The sequence below is a fragment of the Scyliorhinus canicula genome, chromosome 7 (assembly GCF_902713615.1).
Source record: "Scyliorhinus canicula chromosome 7, sScyCan1.1, whole genome shotgun sequence".
In the NCBI taxonomy this organism is placed as follows: Eukaryota; Metazoa; Chordata; class Chondrichthyes; order Carcharhiniformes; family Scyliorhinidae; genus Scyliorhinus; species Scyliorhinus canicula.
Window position 1 is genome coordinate 34,505,760 of NC_052152.1, and position 19,904 is coordinate 34,525,663.

The following is a 19,904-nucleotide window of genomic DNA, read 5'->3' on the forward strand; positions in this document are numbered from 1 at the left end:
GCAAACAAAAGTCCTCAAACTTTTGTAACACTATCTCAGAGTCCCCTTGCTCCTCCATTTGGAAGACCTTGGGCTGGATTCTCCACAAATGGGGCTATGTCCCCACTTGGCATTTCACTCTTGACTTTCCTCAGAAAAATCTACAGCTATTCTACCTTGCAGGGCCCCGGAGTGGTTCTCGCAGTTTCAGCTGTGGATACGGGCTCCCGCACTTCCAGTCGCGGACGGCGGCCTGCAGAGGTCGCAGTGGCGGACTTGGACCGTGGACGCAGCTGCAAGATGTAGGCCCCCCCCCCCCCCCGAGATGGTGCGCACCCACGGATCCGAGCCGCCCGCCCCCAACCACCCGATGGCCAATACATGGTTAAAACCTCGCCTTTGGGAACTCGGCCAGTTTTGCCCGGAGAATCGCGGGGGGCCTCTGCCAATGGCCCCATAGCTGTGCCGCGTAAATCGCGCGCAAGCGATTCTCCAGCTACAATTTCCGCGTAAATGGGGATTCTCCGCCCCCGCACCAAATGAGATTTTGGCGCTGGGCTGCGGAGAATCCAGCCAATGGATTGAAACTTTTCGACGGCCATGGGGCCCACTAGATTTAGTGTAGATTTAGTAAGTTGTATACTTCTACATGTTTGGATCTGTCCAATAACCCAGAACCACAGTAAATGCGCCATTTTTTTCAAACTTGGCTCAGTTGTCCGCAGTGTATTAGTCGAACGTGAGGGGGGTCAATGCAGCAAAGTTCCGATGCCATTCTTCCAACTCCTGACATCATGCAGAAGTGCTGAATTCCAATGACTGGCGACCAAGAACTTAGAACAATAATTTATTCAGTACTCTTGAGTAGCTCTCGCATGCTTCTACTCTGCCCACACTCCGGGGAGGACTGCCATGTTTCCAACACATGACTCCTTATGTAGCTGCACCACCACTCGTCATATGATGACTCAGTGTAGAACTTCAAAAGTACATTGTAGACTATCATTTTCGCACATGATAATGCTTCCACATTTCATATCATTTGCAAATCTTGAAATTGTGCCCTGTCCCAAAGTCTAGGTCATTAATCAGGAAATGCAAGGGCCACAACACTGACCTTTGGGGAACTCCATTACAAAACATTCCCAGCCCAAAAACATCCATTAACCACTAATGTTTCCCATCATTCAGCCATTATAATAGCCATACCTTTGCTTACTAAGTTCTGTCTGAGGTTATTCATGAAGGCAGCGCCTTCTCAACTTTGCTGCTCACCTGAGGTGTGGTGATTCTCAGGTTAAGTCACCACGGGTCAGCTCTCCCCCTCAAAGGGGAAAGCAGCCTATGGCCATCTGGACCTATGGTGGCTTTACTTTACTTTTGCTCACGCGTCTGTTATGTAGCACATTATCAAATGCCATTTGGAATTCCATGTACACAGAATAAGAGCATCACACTTATCAACTCTCTGTTAACTTTTTTTTTTTAAATCCCGAAAGCTAGTTAAACGTAGAGCTACATGTCAGTCTCTTTCTATCCACCTGTAAATGCATATTAGTTACTGCTGCTATATCTTTATTACTTTTGTTTCACCAATCTGAAGTTAAGATGCAGTGTAGTACAAGATTGTAGGCAATGGAGTAATCATTGATTCTCAAGTTTAAGAGCTGTAATGGACAAATGTGATTCATGCCAAAGTTTTGATTTCATTTTATTTAATATCATAACATTTTATACAAATACTTTTTTGAACAGATACTATACAGTAATAGATATTCTAACACTTTCATATAAGCCGGAGCTGAACAAAATCACCTTTCCTGTGAATTACAAAGGTGTATAAGGTTATTTCCAATATTGAAGGGGTCAATAGATTAGATATTGCCATTATATTTTTGAAGCACACATCTTAAATTCTTTCATATAGTGGGATTGAATTTGCATTGTGTGCAAACTGCACCAATTTTGCTCAAGGTACCAGTCAAACTCATGACCACATCAACTGTAAAATCATCCATGAGCCAGTGCAATGCGTCTTGCAGCGTTACGATTTATTTATTTCCTTGTTAAAAAATATTTGTTTATATAGAGTGGTCCAGTTTTATTCAGAGGTGAAAGTGGTTTGTGACAAATAAGGAAGCATTTTAATCAGAGCCTCAAGTCTCACCACCATTGAGTAACCTGATTAAAGCAATTTTCAGTTATTTGCAAAGAAAACTACACTGATCCATTTACTAATTTAATTTGTGTGCAGAGGTTTTTGTAAATTAAATATTTAAAAGCGTTTAAAAGATAACTGTGGTGGAGGCAGCTTCGATCGTGGATTCCAACAGCAAATTGGATTAATATCTGAAGAGGAAAGATTTGCAAGTGGGAAATTGGCACTAGGTAAGCAGCTCTTGTAGACATGATGGGTCGAATGGTCTCCTTCAGTGCTGCAATAATTCTATGATTCTCATTCTCTGCTAATTAGCATCCTTGCTGAAGAATAAAAGTATAAATAAAGTTTCAGTTGGAAGAGCTTCTTTGCAGGCCCACAAATTGACTTAATTAGCAGAAATATACGTGGTGACTGATTTACTATGGGTGGGGGCCAGTTTTACGAACAAGAGGTGCTTCTGCTACAAAAGATTGCAGGAAATGTATTTGCCCTCAGCATAATCCATGCTTCAACTACCCGATCATTCCTGTTGGCTAGGCTTATTTGGGCGAATGGCAAAGAAATAAAACAACACAACCAAGTGGAAACTCCAGCCAGGTATCTGTTATAATATATAATGGGCTTAAGAGGAAACATACCCATACTGGAAGTTGATCTTTCTGTTTACGCAGTTCTTAAATATTATGCACACCCAAATTAGGTATTCACATGTTAGCTGCAATGCGAAACTGATTTGACATCACCCTACTACATTATTTTCACTCTCCACATCAACAATAACTGCCCTTTCACGCAGCAAAACTTGACACCGAGCGACACACGTCTGAAAGGATGAAAGAGAGGCCGTGAAGTTTAGGTAGAAAATTCCGGAGCTTAGTACCTTGGCAGCTGAAGGCACAGCTCCAACATTGAAGTGATTAAAATAGGAGAGGTCAGATTTGGAGGAATGCAGATATCTCAATGGTTTGGGAGTTTAAAGAAGGTGAAAGAGCTGGGGAGCATAGTGTGGAGGGGATTTGACAACAAGGATGAGAATTACAAAATTGAGGCATTTCTTAAACGGGAGCCAATACAGTGAGCACAGGGACGATGTCTTAATGCACCTTGGTGAGAGCTGGGGCAGAGTTTGGGTGACCTCAAATTTACATAGGTTGGACTGTAAGAGGTCAGCTAGGTTGTGCATTGGACCAGTCAAGCAATCATTCTAGCTTCTCTGAGTTAGATTTTAAAATCACTATCAAATTATGTTTAATTTCATGCCTTTTAGCCTTAGATTCACTGGAAACTGAGTTGTGATTATCCAATGTACTTGGTTAAGATTCATGGCAGCTGATGGAGATTTTCCGTCAATTTTTCATATCTTCTAACCCAGTGCACCATTTATTCTCTTAGAAACAATCTACCCTGTAGTCTACAGTGGGAATGTTTGAAAGTAAAACTAAATAAATGTATACAACAGTAGAAAATGTTTTAATTCCCAATGTTCCTCAAATAGATGGTTACATCAATCAAATATGATGCATATTGCACCATTAGAATGATGAGGGTGAAGCTGAGCTCCATGAAGATACCGGAAGTCTAGCTAGTGGAGGATCACTCATGGCTGTTTCACTTGAACTTGTCACGGCGGCCAAGGATGATGGGGTTGTTGGCAAACTCAGGCTTCCTCGAAAAAATGGGCTTTGAGGGCTTCCAGCAGCTGAGCTCAGTGGGTTGGTTGGGGGAACAGAACCATTACCAACTGTCCAGTGGCATGTATAGTGGCTAAAGATAAAAACACAAACATATGTTCATTGCAAAACAAATCAGAACAGATTGTGCCATATCTCATTTTGAACTGTGACAGTCTCAGGTTATGTTACCATTGCCGAGGCCATTTTGTGTTGAAGTGGAGAAAGATTTGCATTTATAAAACACCTTTCATGGTCACAGGATGTCCCAAAGCACTTTACAGCCAATGAAGTATGCTGTATTGTAGGACACAAAGACTGTAAACAAATATATAGCCGTAACATAAAGTGTGGGATAATTCTAAAGCAGATTCAGACATGTTTATTTCCAGTAGTAGTGGAACACCATCAGTTGTCCAGTGAGGTAGAGAAATGCACACAGCAGTGAGGTACAAGCAGAAGATCTGAATATTATTAATTGCCGATTTTCCAATTAATTAACAAATGCTTGAATCCCTATGTCAACCAGTCCTGAACTCTAACCCCCTGAAACCAGCAATCACTTTTCAAGAGTTTGAAGAAAATGCCTCAATGTAAAGCATGCACAGAGACATTGATGAGGAATCATACCTCAGCATATTGATGAGGAAGCAAAAGAAAACTGAGGTGTCAGGGATATATCATGTTAATAGTTGCAACATCTCAAGTCATTTACTAAGAACTCCTGTTTTAAATTCTTTATCACAAATTATATTCAATGTTTAGGGGAGGTGGTGGTATTACCACTGGACTAGTAATCCAGAGCTGGGGGTAATGCTCTGGGGACCCAGGTTCAAATCCCACCATGCCAGATAGTGAAATTTGAATCCATAAAAAAATCTGCAATTTAAATGTCTAATGACAGCCATGAAACAATTGCCGACTGTTGTAAAAATCCAGCTGGTCCACTACTGTCTTTTAGGGAAGGGAAGCTGGCGTCCTCACCTGGTCCAGCCTACGTGTGACTTCAGATTCGCAGCATCGTGGTTGACTCTTAAATGCCCCCTGAAATGGCCTAGCTCAGTTCAAAGGCAATTAGGGATGGGGCAACAAATGCTGACCCAGCCAGTGGCACCCACGTCCCAGTATCAAATTATTAGCATTGCTAAGTTATCATGGCCTGGAAGTTTCGGTAAAATAATGGTGAGATTATTAGTAAATCAAACAGCAAATTCCAGTGCTTTGACAAATACCACCCATTGACAAATACGCATCAAAATCAGGAAGTTGTGATTCAAGTTGCTCTGCTTCTCCAGAAGCCCATCATTTAAAAGGGAGACTGGGCATTCAAACATATGGAATAGGATGAAGTGACTGTCCTATGGGCGAGATTTCCCGTGCCTCACGCGGCGTGTTTCTCGCGGCATATAAAGTTTAAATAAATGTATAGAAATTTCATCCACCCATAAAAGCCTGGCATCTACATGGATCTGTGGTGTTTGTACCTCACCTGCCATTGGATCCATTTCCAACTGTACGAGTCACTGGTAACATGTTGGCATATGGCGGAGGTGGCAAGGTTGACCAGTTGTCATGCCCTGGTAAAGCCTGAAGGCCGTTGCTTGGGTTTTCTGAAATGGACATTTGACAAAAACATAAAATAGGTCAGTGAAGCAAAAGGTTTGTATTTGAAATAAGAAAGGTCATCCACATTTTTTCCCTTCCAGATATCAACCCCAGCCATCTACAATACTCATTCTCAGTTAAGAGGTCAAGGACGTCAATCTTTGGACTTTCAATAGACGTCTCAAAATATGCTTCAGAATGCAGTGCAGATATATTTCAGTTTGCGCTCCTAATTCGTAAGATATAGGAGCAGAATTAGGCCATTCAGCCCATCGAGTATGTTCCTGAAAAAAAGCAGCATTCTAAATAAAAATATGCTAAATGAAACCACATTCCCACAAGAAAACAGGTAATAAGGTGGGTTATGTAAGTTTTGGAAGTTGCATTTTCACATTATTTGAAAGTATTGTAAACTGAAGAGGACAGCATAGAACTTTAAAAGGACATAGACAAGTTAATGGAGTGGGCAGATAGATGGCAGATGAAGTTCAATCTAGAGATGTGTGAGGTCATGCATTTTGGTAGGAAGGACATGGAGAGACAATGTACAATTCTTAAAAGGGTGCAGGAGCAGAGGGACATGGGTGTACATGTGCATTGATCATTGACAGGTGGAGAGAACAGTTAATAAAGCTTAGTATTCTGTGCTTTATTAATAGAGGCAGAGAGTACAAGAACAAGGAGGTGCTGAACTTGTACAAGATTGTGTACAGTTCTGGGCGCCAAGACTGTGTACAGTTCTACATTCTATGTAGAACATAAAATTCCAACTGTGCAGAGGGAGACCCTTCGGCCAATCGTGTCTGCATGACCCTCTGAAAGAGCACCCTACCTAGGCCCACTCCCCCACCCTATTCCTGTAACCCCACCTAACCATTGGACACAAAGAGGCAATTTAGCATAGCCAATGCACCTAACCTGCACATCCTTTGGACTGTGGGAGGAAATCGGAGCACCCGGAAGAAACCCACGGAGACACAGGGAGAAAGTACAAACTTCACATCGACAGTCACCCAAGGCCAGAATTCCACAGCTAGCGCTGTGAGGCAGCAGTGCTAACCACTGTGCCACCCGCAAGAATTTTCTTTTAAGCCCATCCCCACTTTCCCTTGATGGCAGTTCAATCACACTGCTGTAGTTCTGGAGTCACATTCAGGCAAAACCAGAATAGAGCACAGATTTCCTTGAACCAGGTTGGCTTTTACAATAATTGATAGTTTACTTTATATTCCAGATTAATAATTAAATTTAAATTCTACCAACTGCCGTGTTAGGGTTTGAACCTATGTCCCCAGAGCATTAGCCTTGACCTCTGGATTACAAGTCCAGTGACATTACCACTATGCCACTGTCTCCCCTATAGGAATGATGTGAACGCATTGGAGAGAGTGCAGAAGATGTTTACAAGAATGGGTCCCAGGACAGTTTTTTAAAAATTAATTCATGGGATTGCTGATGGCAATTGAACTTGGGTCTCCAAAGAATTACCCTGGATTACTAGTCCAGTGACCCCACCTCCACTAGAGGTTGTTATGAGGATAGATTGGAGAGGTTGGGTCTGTTCTCCTTGGAGAAAAGAAGGCTAAGAGGAGATTAAAATCATTAAGGCATAATGGTATCATAGTGGTGAGCACTGCTGCCTCACAGCGCCAGGGACCCAAGTTCAATATCGACCTTGGGTAACTGTTTATGTGGAGTTTGCACTATCTCTCAATATCTGTGTGAGTTTCCTCCTGGTGCTCCGGAGGCACCGGATTGCATTTATTGCCATCCCTAATTGCCCTTGAACTGAGCGATTTGCTAAGCCATTTCAGAGGGCATTAAAAGTTAACCATATTGCTGTGGATCTGGAGTCACAAGTGGGCCAGACCAGGTAAAGATGGCAGATTTCCTTCCCGACAGGTGAACCAGATGGGTTTTTAACAACAATCGATAATGATTTAATGGTCATCATTAGACTTTTGATTCCAGGTTTTTATTGAATTCAAATTTCATCATCTGCCAGAGTGGGGTTCGAACCCTGGTCCCAGAACATTACCCTGGGTTTCTGGATTACTAGTCCAGTGATAATACCACTAGATAATATCACTATGCCATTGCCTCCCCAATAGCATAGTGGCCCCCTCCTCATCCCCAATTTACAGAGACGTGGGATGCAGATGTGCACATTCGTACCTTTTTCCGGCATCATCAGGGAAAGGTGGTGATGCCATCTGGTGAAATCCCCACAATTTTCACCTCGGCTGACATGCAATGCTTGCCAAAAGTGGCCACTACCAAATTTGGAACGGTTAACATTGCTACAGCAGCTGTCCAGGTTAGCCACACTACTTGTTTTAGCATCGATCTATGCCAAGACAATTCTGCAAAACTATGTACAGTCAAGATTGCTTCTATCTCAACACACACTGGTTAGAAACAACCTGATTTCTGAATTTCAATGAACTTTTGATTTGCCTCCCTGTGTTTAGCCCCAACATGAACTCTATTCAAAATAGGATCAAATCATCTCATGTAGAGAGTAGCAGCAAGGACTGCTCACAGCATTACACCAAAATGGAGTTAACTAAAAATTAGGAAGTGAAGAATTCTTTGAAGCTTCCTTGACCTGATAGTTATATTCCTATTGCTGCTGCATTATTCAAAATAGCAAACATTAGCCTTAAGGGCTCTCAAATCATACAGTGAATGAAGGAACTAATCACTGAAACATGACGCCACCATTAACTTAAAACTTCCTTCCACATAGAGAAACATTAACAAAATTTTGGGAATGTTTTGTTGAACTGGACCACCCCCTACCCAACTCCTTAGACAATTTCTTATAACTGTGCCTAATGCTTTGTTAACCAAGCTAACCCTGTAACAACTAATATGCGGACACGCTGTACATGAATAATGTTGTTAGTGAGAGAAAATAAACTGCTCCTTTTAATACACAGAAGTTTGATCTTAAAAACTGGTGAGTTGAAATCATCGCACTGCGATATTAGTAACAAGCAATTTTAAACATTGAAATTCCTTCGTCCACTGATCTTAACAAAAATCTACTGTGCCAGAAGAGACAATTAAAGTACTCTTTTCAGACATAATATTGAAAACAAACATAAGTACAAGAAAATTAAAGACCAGAAAGGAATAGTCAGCAAATCAAAGCTCAATCATCGTATCCCTGTAGTATCCTACAACAGAACAGTGTGGATATCAAAATTAGTAAACTAGATGAGATACTTAAAACTTTAATGGGTTTAAAACCATTGTGGATTTCTTGTTTCATTAATTTTGTAAATGCATTTTCAAATTGCGAATCGCAGTTGTTAATCACTTTAATCCATCAACTAGCCCTTTAATGAATAGGTTTGAGCATACCTGTTGAGTAATTTCTGTGTATGTAGGATGTTGGGTATGGATTGGCAAGGTGGCTGCGCCGAGAGCTGTAACGTTCACAGCTATGATACGAGTGAGCACCAGGAAGTGGTAAGGTGGCACGGTACTGATAATTCGGATTTGTTGCTGCACAAATAGTCTCAGCGTTGGGTAGCAACCAACTGCTTACTGAGGAGAATGACAAAACGGTTCGGGTGAAATCAGTAGCAATTCAAACATAATAGTTCAGAAATTACATTGTGGATCTTGCTGTGTCAACTGTTCTGTCCCCTTATCTGATTCAAAAGTAACTTTAGGGGCGGCACGGTAGCACAGTGGTTAGCACTGTTGCTTCACAGAGCCAGGGACCCGAGTTCGATTCCCATTGGATCGATTCGATTGGATCACTGTCTGTGCAGAGCCTGCCCATTCTCCCCGTGTCTCCGTGGGTTTCCTCTGGGTGCGCTGGTTTCCTCCCACAAGTCCCGAAAGACTTGCTTGTTAGGTGAATTGGACATTCTGAATTCTCCCTCAGTGTACCCGAACAGGTGCCGGAGTGGGGCGACCAGGGGATTTTCACAGTAACATCATTGCAGTGTTAACGTAAGACTACTTGTGACACCAATAAAGATTATTATTATTAATTTCAGAGTGATTAGCATTTGCATTTTGACAAAACTTCAAAATTTAACTTGCAACGTAATAGGCTTGTAAGATGTCGACTTCCAGATTTTAAAGTAACACAATTTGGAAAATAGGTTAAAGTTTGGGAAAATAAGTATCTGTGATTGGAAAGTTGCTCATTTGGATTCTTCCAACGTCAAAACATATGCTAATATTAGTAGTAATAATGAGGACACAATCACAATACTGTATAGAAACAGCTTGAGGACATTTTATAAATAAATATAGAGTACCAAATTATTTCTTTCCCAATTAAGTGGCAATTTAATGGCCATTTCACCTACCCTGCACTTCTTTTTTGAGTTGTGGGGGTGAGATCTACACAGACACGGAACACCCGGAAGAAACCCACACAGACACAGGGAGAATGTGCAGCCTCTACATGGACAGTGATCTTTGGCCGGGATTGAACCCAGTCCCTCAGTGCCGTGAAGCAGCAGTGCTAACCACTGTGCCACCATGCTGCCCATTTAAGAACTTTTTAAAGAATATTTTGAATCTGAAACAGTGGCAGACTACTCATTTGAACAATCAATACTCAGCAAGCAACCTGTACTGAATAGATTGCAATGGAGTTAATTCTGTCTCGATAATAATCACTTTGTGTCCATATAGAAGTTTCATATTGCAAGATGAATTATAGAAATAAATGAATTACAGGTAACCTCAAACCAACGAGAAATTCTCAATGTGATCTGGATGCAATCTGCGTGTTAGTAATTGTTAAAAATGTTGCAGCACTAACATTTTCTGGATTTTTTACACTTAAAATATGGGGGAGGGCATGGTGGCACAGTGGTTAGCACTGCTGCCTCACAGCGCCAGGTCCAATTCCAGCCTTGGGTGACTGTTGCACATTCTCCCTGTGTCTGTGGGTTTCCTCCGGGTTCTCCGGTTTCCTCCCAAAGATGTCTAAGTTAGCCTTGTAAAATTGCCCCTTGGTGTCCAAAATATGTGTAGGTTATTTATGGGGATGGGACAGGGAATGTACCTAGGTACTGTGCTGTTTCAGAGGATCAGTGCAGACTCAATGGGCTGAATGGCCTCCTTCTGCACTGTAGGAATTCTATGGCAACGTTTTTAGGTCACCACTTTTTTGCCACAAACCCATAATATCTTCAAGTTTTTCCCTCTAATTTAAAAAAGTTTGAAACTAATAATGTTTAATATAAATATATGCATTATGTTTATTCTATATTTAAAGTAGGCATGTGTCAAAACTGAATTGGCCATCCAAAATTAACATCCATGATGTTAGTCAGAGTCTGCAAATCTTTTGAGGTATAAGTATTTTTTTTTTCTATCTGCTTATGTCTTGGATGCATTAGTTTAACATTCTTCTGCTCCAGGTAGCAGCCTCAATTATGCAAGGGTTGGCAAAAAATGCAAAAATTGTGACTTTAGTACAGGCCAAGTCTACCTCAGCCAGATCAGGGAGCGAACCCCATGGTGTTGCCACTATGCTGAGCCACACAATATCCATCCAGTCAACTGAGCTAACCAGCCCCCCAGTTTTAAGATTAACATAGTCTCAAATGACTTATCAAATAAATTGCCAGAACTCAGGCCGTGATCTCAAATTTGGCTCCATGCCCAAGGTTTTGGATTTATCAAAAGATGGAAAAACACGATTTATATAGAATGTAGTTTTATAAAAACTGCAGAATCACAGAGTTACACCAACCTGATTAGAGGGACAGGCGATGGCGTGGGGTGGTATTATCACTGGACTAATAAACCAGAGCCCCAGATTAATGCTTTATTGGTGGCACAGTTGCACAGTGGTTAGCATTGTTGCCTCACAGTGTCAGGGTCCCAGGTTCGATTCCTGCTTGGGTCACTGTCTTTGCGGAGTTTGCACGTACTCCCTGTGTCTGTGTGGGTTTCCTCCGGGTGCTCCGGTTTCCTCCCATAAGTCCCAAAAGACTTGCTTGTTAGGTAACTTGGACATTCTGAATTCTCCCTCTGTGCACCCGAACAGGTGCCAGAGTGTGGCGACTAGGGGATTTTCACAGTAATGTCATTGCAGTGTTAATGTAAGCCTACTTGTGACAATAATAAAGATTATAATAAAGATTATTATGACCATGCCTGCATACAATGTTATAGACTTACTGTGAGAGTAACTCATGAGCTGATTTTCAGAAAGGTCATCTGAGCAATCCTTATAACTGGCTCTGTACGGGTTCAAATAAAGATATGGCATTATAAATCTTGGGAACAACTTTGTCCTTTAATTGTTGATATATACATCCTGGCTTCTTTCCTGGATCTGGCTCCTCTGCAAAGAGAAAGCTCATCACTTATCTCCGTGATCAACAATGGAAAACAGATACATGAGTGCTTGACTGGTTGACCCACTTTCCTAGGTTTGTTACGAATTTTCAGTATTTGCAGTAATGTTTTTTTTTAAAGGAATTCTGTACCACTGACAATTTGCATTATTATATATCCCGTAACAGCCTCCCCGAACAGGCGCCAGAATGTGGCGACTAGGGGCTTTTCACAGTAACTTCATTGAAGCCTTCTCATGACAATAAGCGATTTTCATTTCATTTTTCATTACATTGTTTGTACTGCTAGGCTATTAGTTATCTTTCATTTTCCTAAACAGCTCTAAGCACAGCTCCAAAATATTTTTGAAGCAAAGTTTTCAGGATGATAATTCCTTTGAGATTTCAAGATTTAGTGGAGTAAGGTGGAAGAACTGAGGGTGTAAAGGCAGGCTAGTTTGAACATACCTCAGGTGCTTTGTACGCACTCTTCCTTATCCCAGAATGCACACTTACAGGCCAAGGCTAAACTACCTGGCCATCCTAGTCACTGCCACTTTTGCTATCTGATCCAGGCTGGCCAGCAGACAGCTTCAACAACATTAAGCTCTTCCTGTAACAGGGAAGGAAACTACAACATTCGGGGGCCCGATTCTTAAACGCCCTTCCACTTTGCATACCTGTCCGGATTTTCGTCACCCAATGGAGATGAATCAGGTTGTGAAACAAGGAACTTATTTTTTTTTGCTGGGGAAACAACTATCCTGGGTGTTCCTGACCACACACCATTTTAGCGTGGCCTTTTAACTGGTTGGGAAGGCCTCGGGTGCAAATCGCACACATCCCTCTTCTCAGGTCGGGGTCCCCATTGTGAGGACCATGTGAAAAATTGTATTTGTATTTCCTCTTGCACTGCCTTTCTTTATGCTGGTGTGGGTTTTGTAAACACTCATAAAACAAACTACTTGAATCACTAGAGGAAGCCTGCTGAGGAGTCTGGAAATTCTGAACGATAAGTGTAAAATGATTTGACATCTTCTGATGTCGCTATCTGATACTGCACTGTACACTGTAGATATGTTTTTAACTTAGGTGATTCATCATGGGGATCTGTCCTGCAAAGGAAAGTTGATCTTTTCCTTGGCCAACATTGTGTACTTGTTATGCATTACCTTATTTTCCAATCAACAGCAGTGCCATAATATCAATGTCCTATCAGCCACTGCTGTCATTTTTTGTGTGCCATGACTTAAGTCAATTGACAGGTGTGGCTGTTAAATGAAAAACTGGCTTTTGAAAGTTGAAAAAAAATCTCTGCATCTGCTCCTCACCATTGATTAACAGGGAGTCTGCTTTGAAATGTTTGGTTCTGTCTGTTTTAGAAAATGAGCGGGAAGCTTTCATTGTGATAGCTGTAACCATTATGAATTCTTGGCTGGGTTTCAAAGCTAATAATGACTTCAGCGGAGTTGGTGATCTACTGATCCAAAAACAATTGAAACTTAAGAGACTAGAATAATAGCATGGTTTCTTGTTTCTTTACAACCATAATAGGCACTTAGAAGGATTACAATTTACTTTTGCGCTGGAATCGTTTTTTTCCAGTATCAATGATGGTATGTTTGAATTTCATGTTTTATTAAATTGTTAAAGGTTGTTTCCCCTAATGATTTTAAAATAATTCCCATTGCTATTGCATGTCTCCTGAGAACTGTACATAGTGCATGCCGGGTGAGTAGATATGGGGGAAACATGTGGGGGTTTGGAGTCCTGTAGGGGCATCGGGATAGGTGGGTGGCAGGGCCTGGTCAATCAGAGGAGGCAGGGAGTATCATGGGCGATCTGTAGGGGCATGAGTTGAGGAGAATGGAGGTGAGATTAGAGCGATAATTGGGAGCTGAGCCTACCTCCGCATTACATTCCACCAAATCTCACAAAATACATTGCGAACCTGACCTCTGTGAAAAGACACAACTCCTGGGCAAAGTCACACATGGGTCAGAAGGCACAAAAGTGCACAGGCAAGGTTTTCCTGAACCCACATGAACACCCAGGCCACCGTTTACCCATTCTTTCAACACTGTATCCTTCTCAAAAGAATGTAATAAATCGGGTGAAAAAATCGCTACTAAAGAATTCTGAATGCAAACGCATGTGAAACACAAAGGTCCATAACTTCCACAGAGTGACAATCTCCGTCAGATTGCCATTCTCACCAGATTTACCTGTTCCGAAGTCCGTGTTTCGCCCAAACTTCCATACACAGGCTGGGTAAGACAGGAACAGTGAAGCTGGCCCCTGGCTACATCTGAGCAGAGTAACTGGAGTGTAGAGAGGTAAGCCCCCCCCCCCCCCCCCCCCTTTTTGCAACACTAACTGCTGGATAGGGGAGGTTTAAAGGGACAATATACAGGGAGCAGGTAAGAAAGTTTAGGGAATGGGTGGGGGAGTGGGGAAATCGGTCAGACCTTGGAGGGGGAGGGGTGTTCGGACCCTGCAGCAGGTTATAAATGAAAATGGGAAAGGAGAATGTAGTTTGGAACGAAATAAACAGTAAGGGATACATCTAAAAATAGTTAAAGGAACGTACGAAAGAGAATGTCAGAGCGCTTTTAAAAGTTTGAAACTAGCACGCATAGAAGAGGATGTTTAAAAATAAAAAAACTGGGAATGTTCAAAATAAGATGGAGATAGCTGTCAACTCTGAGTAATGCTTTAAGAAATGTTTTTCAGCTTTGAGCAAAATGTAACAAGTGGTTTTGAAGACATGCCAATTTTGAACAAAACATGTCTGCTTTGAGCAAGGTGCAACAAGTGTTTTTGAAATGTATGGCAGTCTTGAGCAAGGTGCGACATCGTGGGTTTTGAAATGTAACACATCTACAAAACTTAAAAATGAGACAATGCTTTGTAATTGACATGCGCTGGAGGGGCGAATTAAAAGGTATAAAGACATGAATCGGCAGTGGCATTGGTTCGGGATTCGGTGATTCGATTCGATTCGAGTTGAGGCGAACCACCGTCTCATCTGCTCATCGGTCCATGGGAATCGGAAGACGCGGGAAGACCAAAGAATAGGAAAACCACAAGCTATCAAGACAGAAGAATAATCGTTAAAGAAAGCTCCTAAAGTCTAATCAACTAAAAGAGACTTGTCAAATACAAAGTACCTCGTTAAGATTTTGTAAAAGCAAATAAAAATAAGTTTTAAATTTAAATCTAAACCTGAAATAGTGGTTTATTTCAAATCTAAATTTGAAATTAAAACCTGAAATAGTGGTCTACCCAAAAGACTCACCTGTACGTCCTCAACAGATCCAGACCCTTAAAGGACATTGAGTGGTAAGTGAGTTAAAATTCTTCCTTGTAGATTTGGGATCCTATAATAACTTGAAATATAGTTTGAAATAGATTAGTTCCCATCTGGTATCAGTAAGGGAGTTTAAGGGATATAAGACCTTAGAGTAACCAACCAGTTAAGAAGGTAGAGGATATAGTAATTCAGAAAGGATTAATATCTTTAGTCTTAAAAAAGTTGAGCATAGAAATACAGGGGGTGGGTCAGTCTGGATGGGGGGGGGGGGTGCTCTGTCTGGGAGGGGTCTGGGAGTGAGTGAGGAGGGTTTCTGTCCAAGAAGGGGGGGGGGGGGGTCGGAAGGGGAATGTCAGTCTGGGAGGGGGTTGGGCCGGATCGCACCAGGAGGGGAAGGGAGGGTATGAGGTAGTGTGGTGGGTCCACTGTGTGGGTTGTGTTTGTGCAGGTTGTCTGTGCTAGATTGGATCTGGGTTGTTTTAAATAGTTATTCTGGAGTTAGAAGTTTTTTTCCCCATCTAACTTTCAGACTAACTATCAAGGTAAAACTAGCAGAATCATCCGAATTTAGCGACTTAAATCTCTCCTGTTGGATGGCTTCCAGCGCAGTGCAATTATCCAGGGACGTTGGGACATCTGTTGGGTAAATTCTTATGCGGGAACGTCCTTGAGGGATTCCCAGCACATCATAGGGATACCTCTTATATGTGACACGGGGAAATCCGGACTTTATGGGCCCATCTAATGCTTATTCCTGTTGACATTATATGATATGCATGCATTTCTACTAACTTGTACTCTGCATAACCACTCTAGGTGGATTGGCCATGATAAATTGCCCTTAGTGTCCAAAATTGCCCTTAGTGTTGGGTGGGGTTACTGGGTTATGGGGATAAGGTGGAGTTGTCGACCTTGGGTAGGGTGCTCTTTCCAAGAGCCGGTGCAGACTCGATGGGCTGAATGGCCTCCTTCTGCACTGTAAATTCTATGATAACTATAGGGGACAAGGTGCTTCCGGGCTCTTGCAAACTGGAAAGGACTTTGTAGCTTAGAATCAGATGCAAGAGTTTGATGTGTACAACCAAATACCTGCCTAATTACTGAGGCATTGCTATAAACTGGAGCCTAAATCTTGATGGCCCCAGTCACAGCATCCATTGGAAGCTACGTCTGGAATTAAGCTCTCAATCTTGGAATCACCTCCGCATATAGCCGTGGAAACATATGTCCCAAGGTGTTTTGTAAGCATTGTAGAGCTTTCAGGAGCAGAGAGTTCTGCTTGTTTACAAGTTTTATGTGGAAGGCCTTTTACTCATCAAATAACGTCCTTCTAAAGGCAGACCCATTGAGACATCAATAGTTAGCCTCCGCACACAATGAATGTCTGGAGTAAAATGCCACTTGCAGCTTCTCATACTACCATTTCCATTTGTTTCTTCTCAGTTATGCTGCATGTTTCACCCAGTGCTCACCATTACTCCCCCCCCCCCCCCCCCCCCCCCGCGGCTAAAATATCTGGTTTATGGATTGTTTATTGTCACGTGTACCAAGGTACAGCGAAAAGTTGTTTTCTGTGACCAGCTCAACAGATCATTAAGTACATGAAAAGAAAAGGAAATAAAAGAAAATACATAACAGGGCAACACAAGGTACACAATGTAACTGAGCAGCGCATCGAGCTGCTCATGACATGGTTCCGATGCCTTGACCACTCTGACACCCTGTAGTACACCCGGAGAAGATCTGCCGCTTTGTGGTAGTCTGCTGTGCCCTCCACAATCTGGCACAGCAGCAGGAAAACATGCTGGGGGAGGAAGATAAGCAGCAGGATGATGCAGAGGGACATGCGGCCTTATCTGAGGAGGAGGCGGGCAAGGAGGGGCTAGAGGGTGACCATATCGAGGAGCTGAAAGATGGCAGGCTGCGGTTATGGCCCATCATGCCAGTAGGACCAGGAGGCCCTCGGCATTTTCAGATTCACAAAAGACAAGGCTGTGTCTGTCAGCTCAACACACCACACTCATTTTGCCCCCAATCCCTCCACCCCACTAACCCACCCCAAATTCCCCCACCCCACTTTCTCCTTCCACTTCCTCCCCCAACCCATTTCCCCCATGGCTGTGTGCGGGCACGCCCTCTGTGAAGATTAACATGGTAGAGGGGGCTTCCGGTTGCGGCTATGACCAGCTAAGTCGCACATTTGGCAGCTCCTGCGACAAAGGTGTTTAAGGGCCGATTGGAGGGCCCCGACGGTACTGTAAAGACGAATCCCGGTGGGGGAAGGCTCCCTGAGGAGAGTGAGACCAACTTTATGGTCGGTACTCGGAGTGGGGCGACAAAAAAAGCGGCAGCAGCTCCCCGAAAAAAGCGGGGGAAGAGGACCAAAATGGCGGCCGGTGGTGCACTAGAAGATTGGAGAAAATGGGCGGAGGAGCAGCAGGCCGCTCTCCTCCGGTGTTTTACGGAGCTGAAAGTGGAACTCTTAGAGTCTATGAACGCGACGACCACAAGGCTGATGGGGGCCCAGGCGACCCAAGAGGCGTCGATAAGAGAGCTGCAGCAGGAGATGACTGCAAGGGAGGAGGAGGCCACGGTCCTCGTGGGAAAGGTGGAGGTGCACGAGGCACTCCACCTGAAATGGCAGAGCCGCTTTGAGGAGCTGGACACTCGAATGAGGCGGAAGAACTTGAGGATCCTGGGCCTAGCAGAAGGCCTGGAGGGGCCTGATCTCCCGAAATATGTAGCGGAGATGCTGAGCTCCCTGATGGGAGAGGGGGCCGGTCCATCGCCCCTGGAGCTGGAAGAAGCATATCGGGTCATGGCTAGGCGGCCTAGGGCGAACGAGCCCCCGAGGGCGGTGCTGGTGCGATTCCAGCGTTTCTGTGATCGGGAGAAAGTGCTGAGGTGGGCCAAGAGGGAGAAAAGCAGCAAATGGGAGAATTCGACGGTGCGGATATATCAGGACTGGAGTGCGGAGGTGGCAAAGCGGCGGGCCCGGTTTAACCGGACGAAGGCGGTGCTGCACGCAAAGAGGATCAAGTTCGGAATGCTGCAGCCAGCGCGCTTGTGGGTCACCTGCAAGGACCAGCACCATTACTTTGAGACCCCAGAGGAGGCATGGACTTTTGTTCGGGAGGAAAAGCTGGACCTGAACTAGAACTTGGGAACGCCGGCGGTCGAGGCCGCCCGAGTACCCTTGACTGATCAAGTGGCCCATGTCTTTCTTAGGCCAGGTCGGAACTTGGTTAAAGTTGATGGATCGTTTGGTTTCTTTGAAACTTGTGTTATGGGGGGTTTCTTTGTTCCTTTTTGTGTGTCTCTTCCCGTTGCCAACTTCCCTTAATTATTGTTGTTGTAGGGGGGGCTTCTTTACTGTTTTTTGATCTGTTCTTTAAGGGTTATGGTTACTGTTCTGTTCGATGGAGGGTGATGGTTAAATACGTTATTATTTTTTTTTTGTTTCTCTCTCTCCTAACAATTTGTAATTTGTTCAATATAAAATACGAAAACTGAATAAAAACATTTATAAAAAAAAAAAAAAATACGTTATTATTGGGTAGTTATTTAGTTATGCAGGCATAGTTATGTATTTATGTATTTATTTGAGATTTGTTATTTATATTGTTATATCGTTAAGTTGGGGAGGCGGGACGGGGGGGGGTGCAAGTTGGTTATGCGTGTTTTCTTTTTCTCTTTTTTCTTCCTCTCGTTTTAAGGGGGCTTTTTTATGGGCTTGGATGGGGACGGGGGTGGAATTGAAGATGGCGGGGTAGGGTGTGGCCGGGCGAAAGCGCGGGCTTTCCCCTGTTTCCCGCGCGCGGGACGGAGGAAGGGGGAGGAGAGAAGAGTGGGGTGTGGCCAGCAATGGCGGCTTTTCCCGCGCTGAAGCGGGGTCAGAGAGGGATGGCAAGGGGGGGGGGAGGCCCCTCCCCCCCCACATCGGGAGGAGTCGGAGTGTGGCAGGGGCAGCCGGGTCAGCGAAAACCAGCTGACTCTCGGGAGTACGATGGTGGATACACCGCGGCTAGGAGGGGCCCTAGCCGGGGGGGGGGGGGGGGGGGGGGGGGGGGGGGGGGGGTTAGGGGGGGATACCGGGTTGCTGCTGGAAAGGCTGAGGACGGGAAGGGAAGAACGGGAGGAGAGAGGGGGGGGGGCCATCGCCATGGGGAACGGGTCAGAAGGGGAGGGTCGACCCGGGGCGAACAGGGGACAGGACATGGCTAATAGACAGGGGAAAGGGACGGGTCGCTCCGCGACCCGGTTGATTACTTGGAACGTGAGGGGGCTGAATGGGCCGGTCAAGAGATCAAGGGTTTTTTCACACCTAAAGGGACTGCAGGCGGATGTGGCAATGTTGCAGGAGACTCACTTGAGAGTAGTAGACCAGGTACGCCTGAGAAGGGGGTGGGTGGGACAGGTGTTCCACTCAGGCTTGGACGCAAAGAACCGGGGGGTGGCGATTTTGGTGGGAAAGAGGGTGTCGTTCGTGGCGGCGCAGGTGGTAGCAGATAAGGAGGGTAGGTACGTGATGGTGAAGGGTAGGCTGCAGGGAGAGAATGTGGTGCTGGTGAATGTGTATGCCCCGAATTGGGATGACGCGGGTTTTATGAGGCGCCTGTTGGGCCTCATTCCGGGTCTGGAGGCAGGGGGCCTGATCATGGGGGGGGACTTCAATACAGTGCTCGACCCTGGGCTGGACAGATCGAGTTCCAGGACGAATAGGAGGCCGGCAGCGGCAGAGGTGCTAAGGGGGTTCATGGAGCAGATGGGGGGGTAGACCCTTGGAGATTTGGCAGGCCAAGGGCGAGGGAGTATTCTTTTTTCTCCCACGTCCACAGGGTGTACTCCAGAAT

At 44.2% G+C, this 19,904-nt stretch overlaps 1 protein-coding gene across 1 annotated transcript in view; it reads right to left on the reverse strand.

Annotated features, from left to right (window-relative positions):
• Positions 1-1,768: 1,768 nt before the first annotated feature.
• The window catches only part of LOC119968693 (T-box transcription factor TBX19-like), a 48,770-nt gene continuing 30,634 nt past the window's right edge, over positions 1,769-19,904 (reverse strand). Inside the window, exons 6-9 of the mRNA XM_038801289.1 lie at positions 11,581-11,642; positions 8,785-8,970; positions 5,300-5,420; positions 1,769-3,904 (exon numbers count right to left, since the gene is read on the reverse strand). Of these exons, the coding sequence (XP_038657217.1) occupies positions 3,673-3,904; positions 5,300-5,420; positions 8,785-8,970; positions 11,581-11,642 (601 nt within the window). The 3' untranslated portion in view covers positions 1,769-3,672. The remainder of the gene's footprint in view (positions 3,905-5,299; positions 5,421-8,784; positions 8,971-11,580; positions 11,643-19,904) is intronic.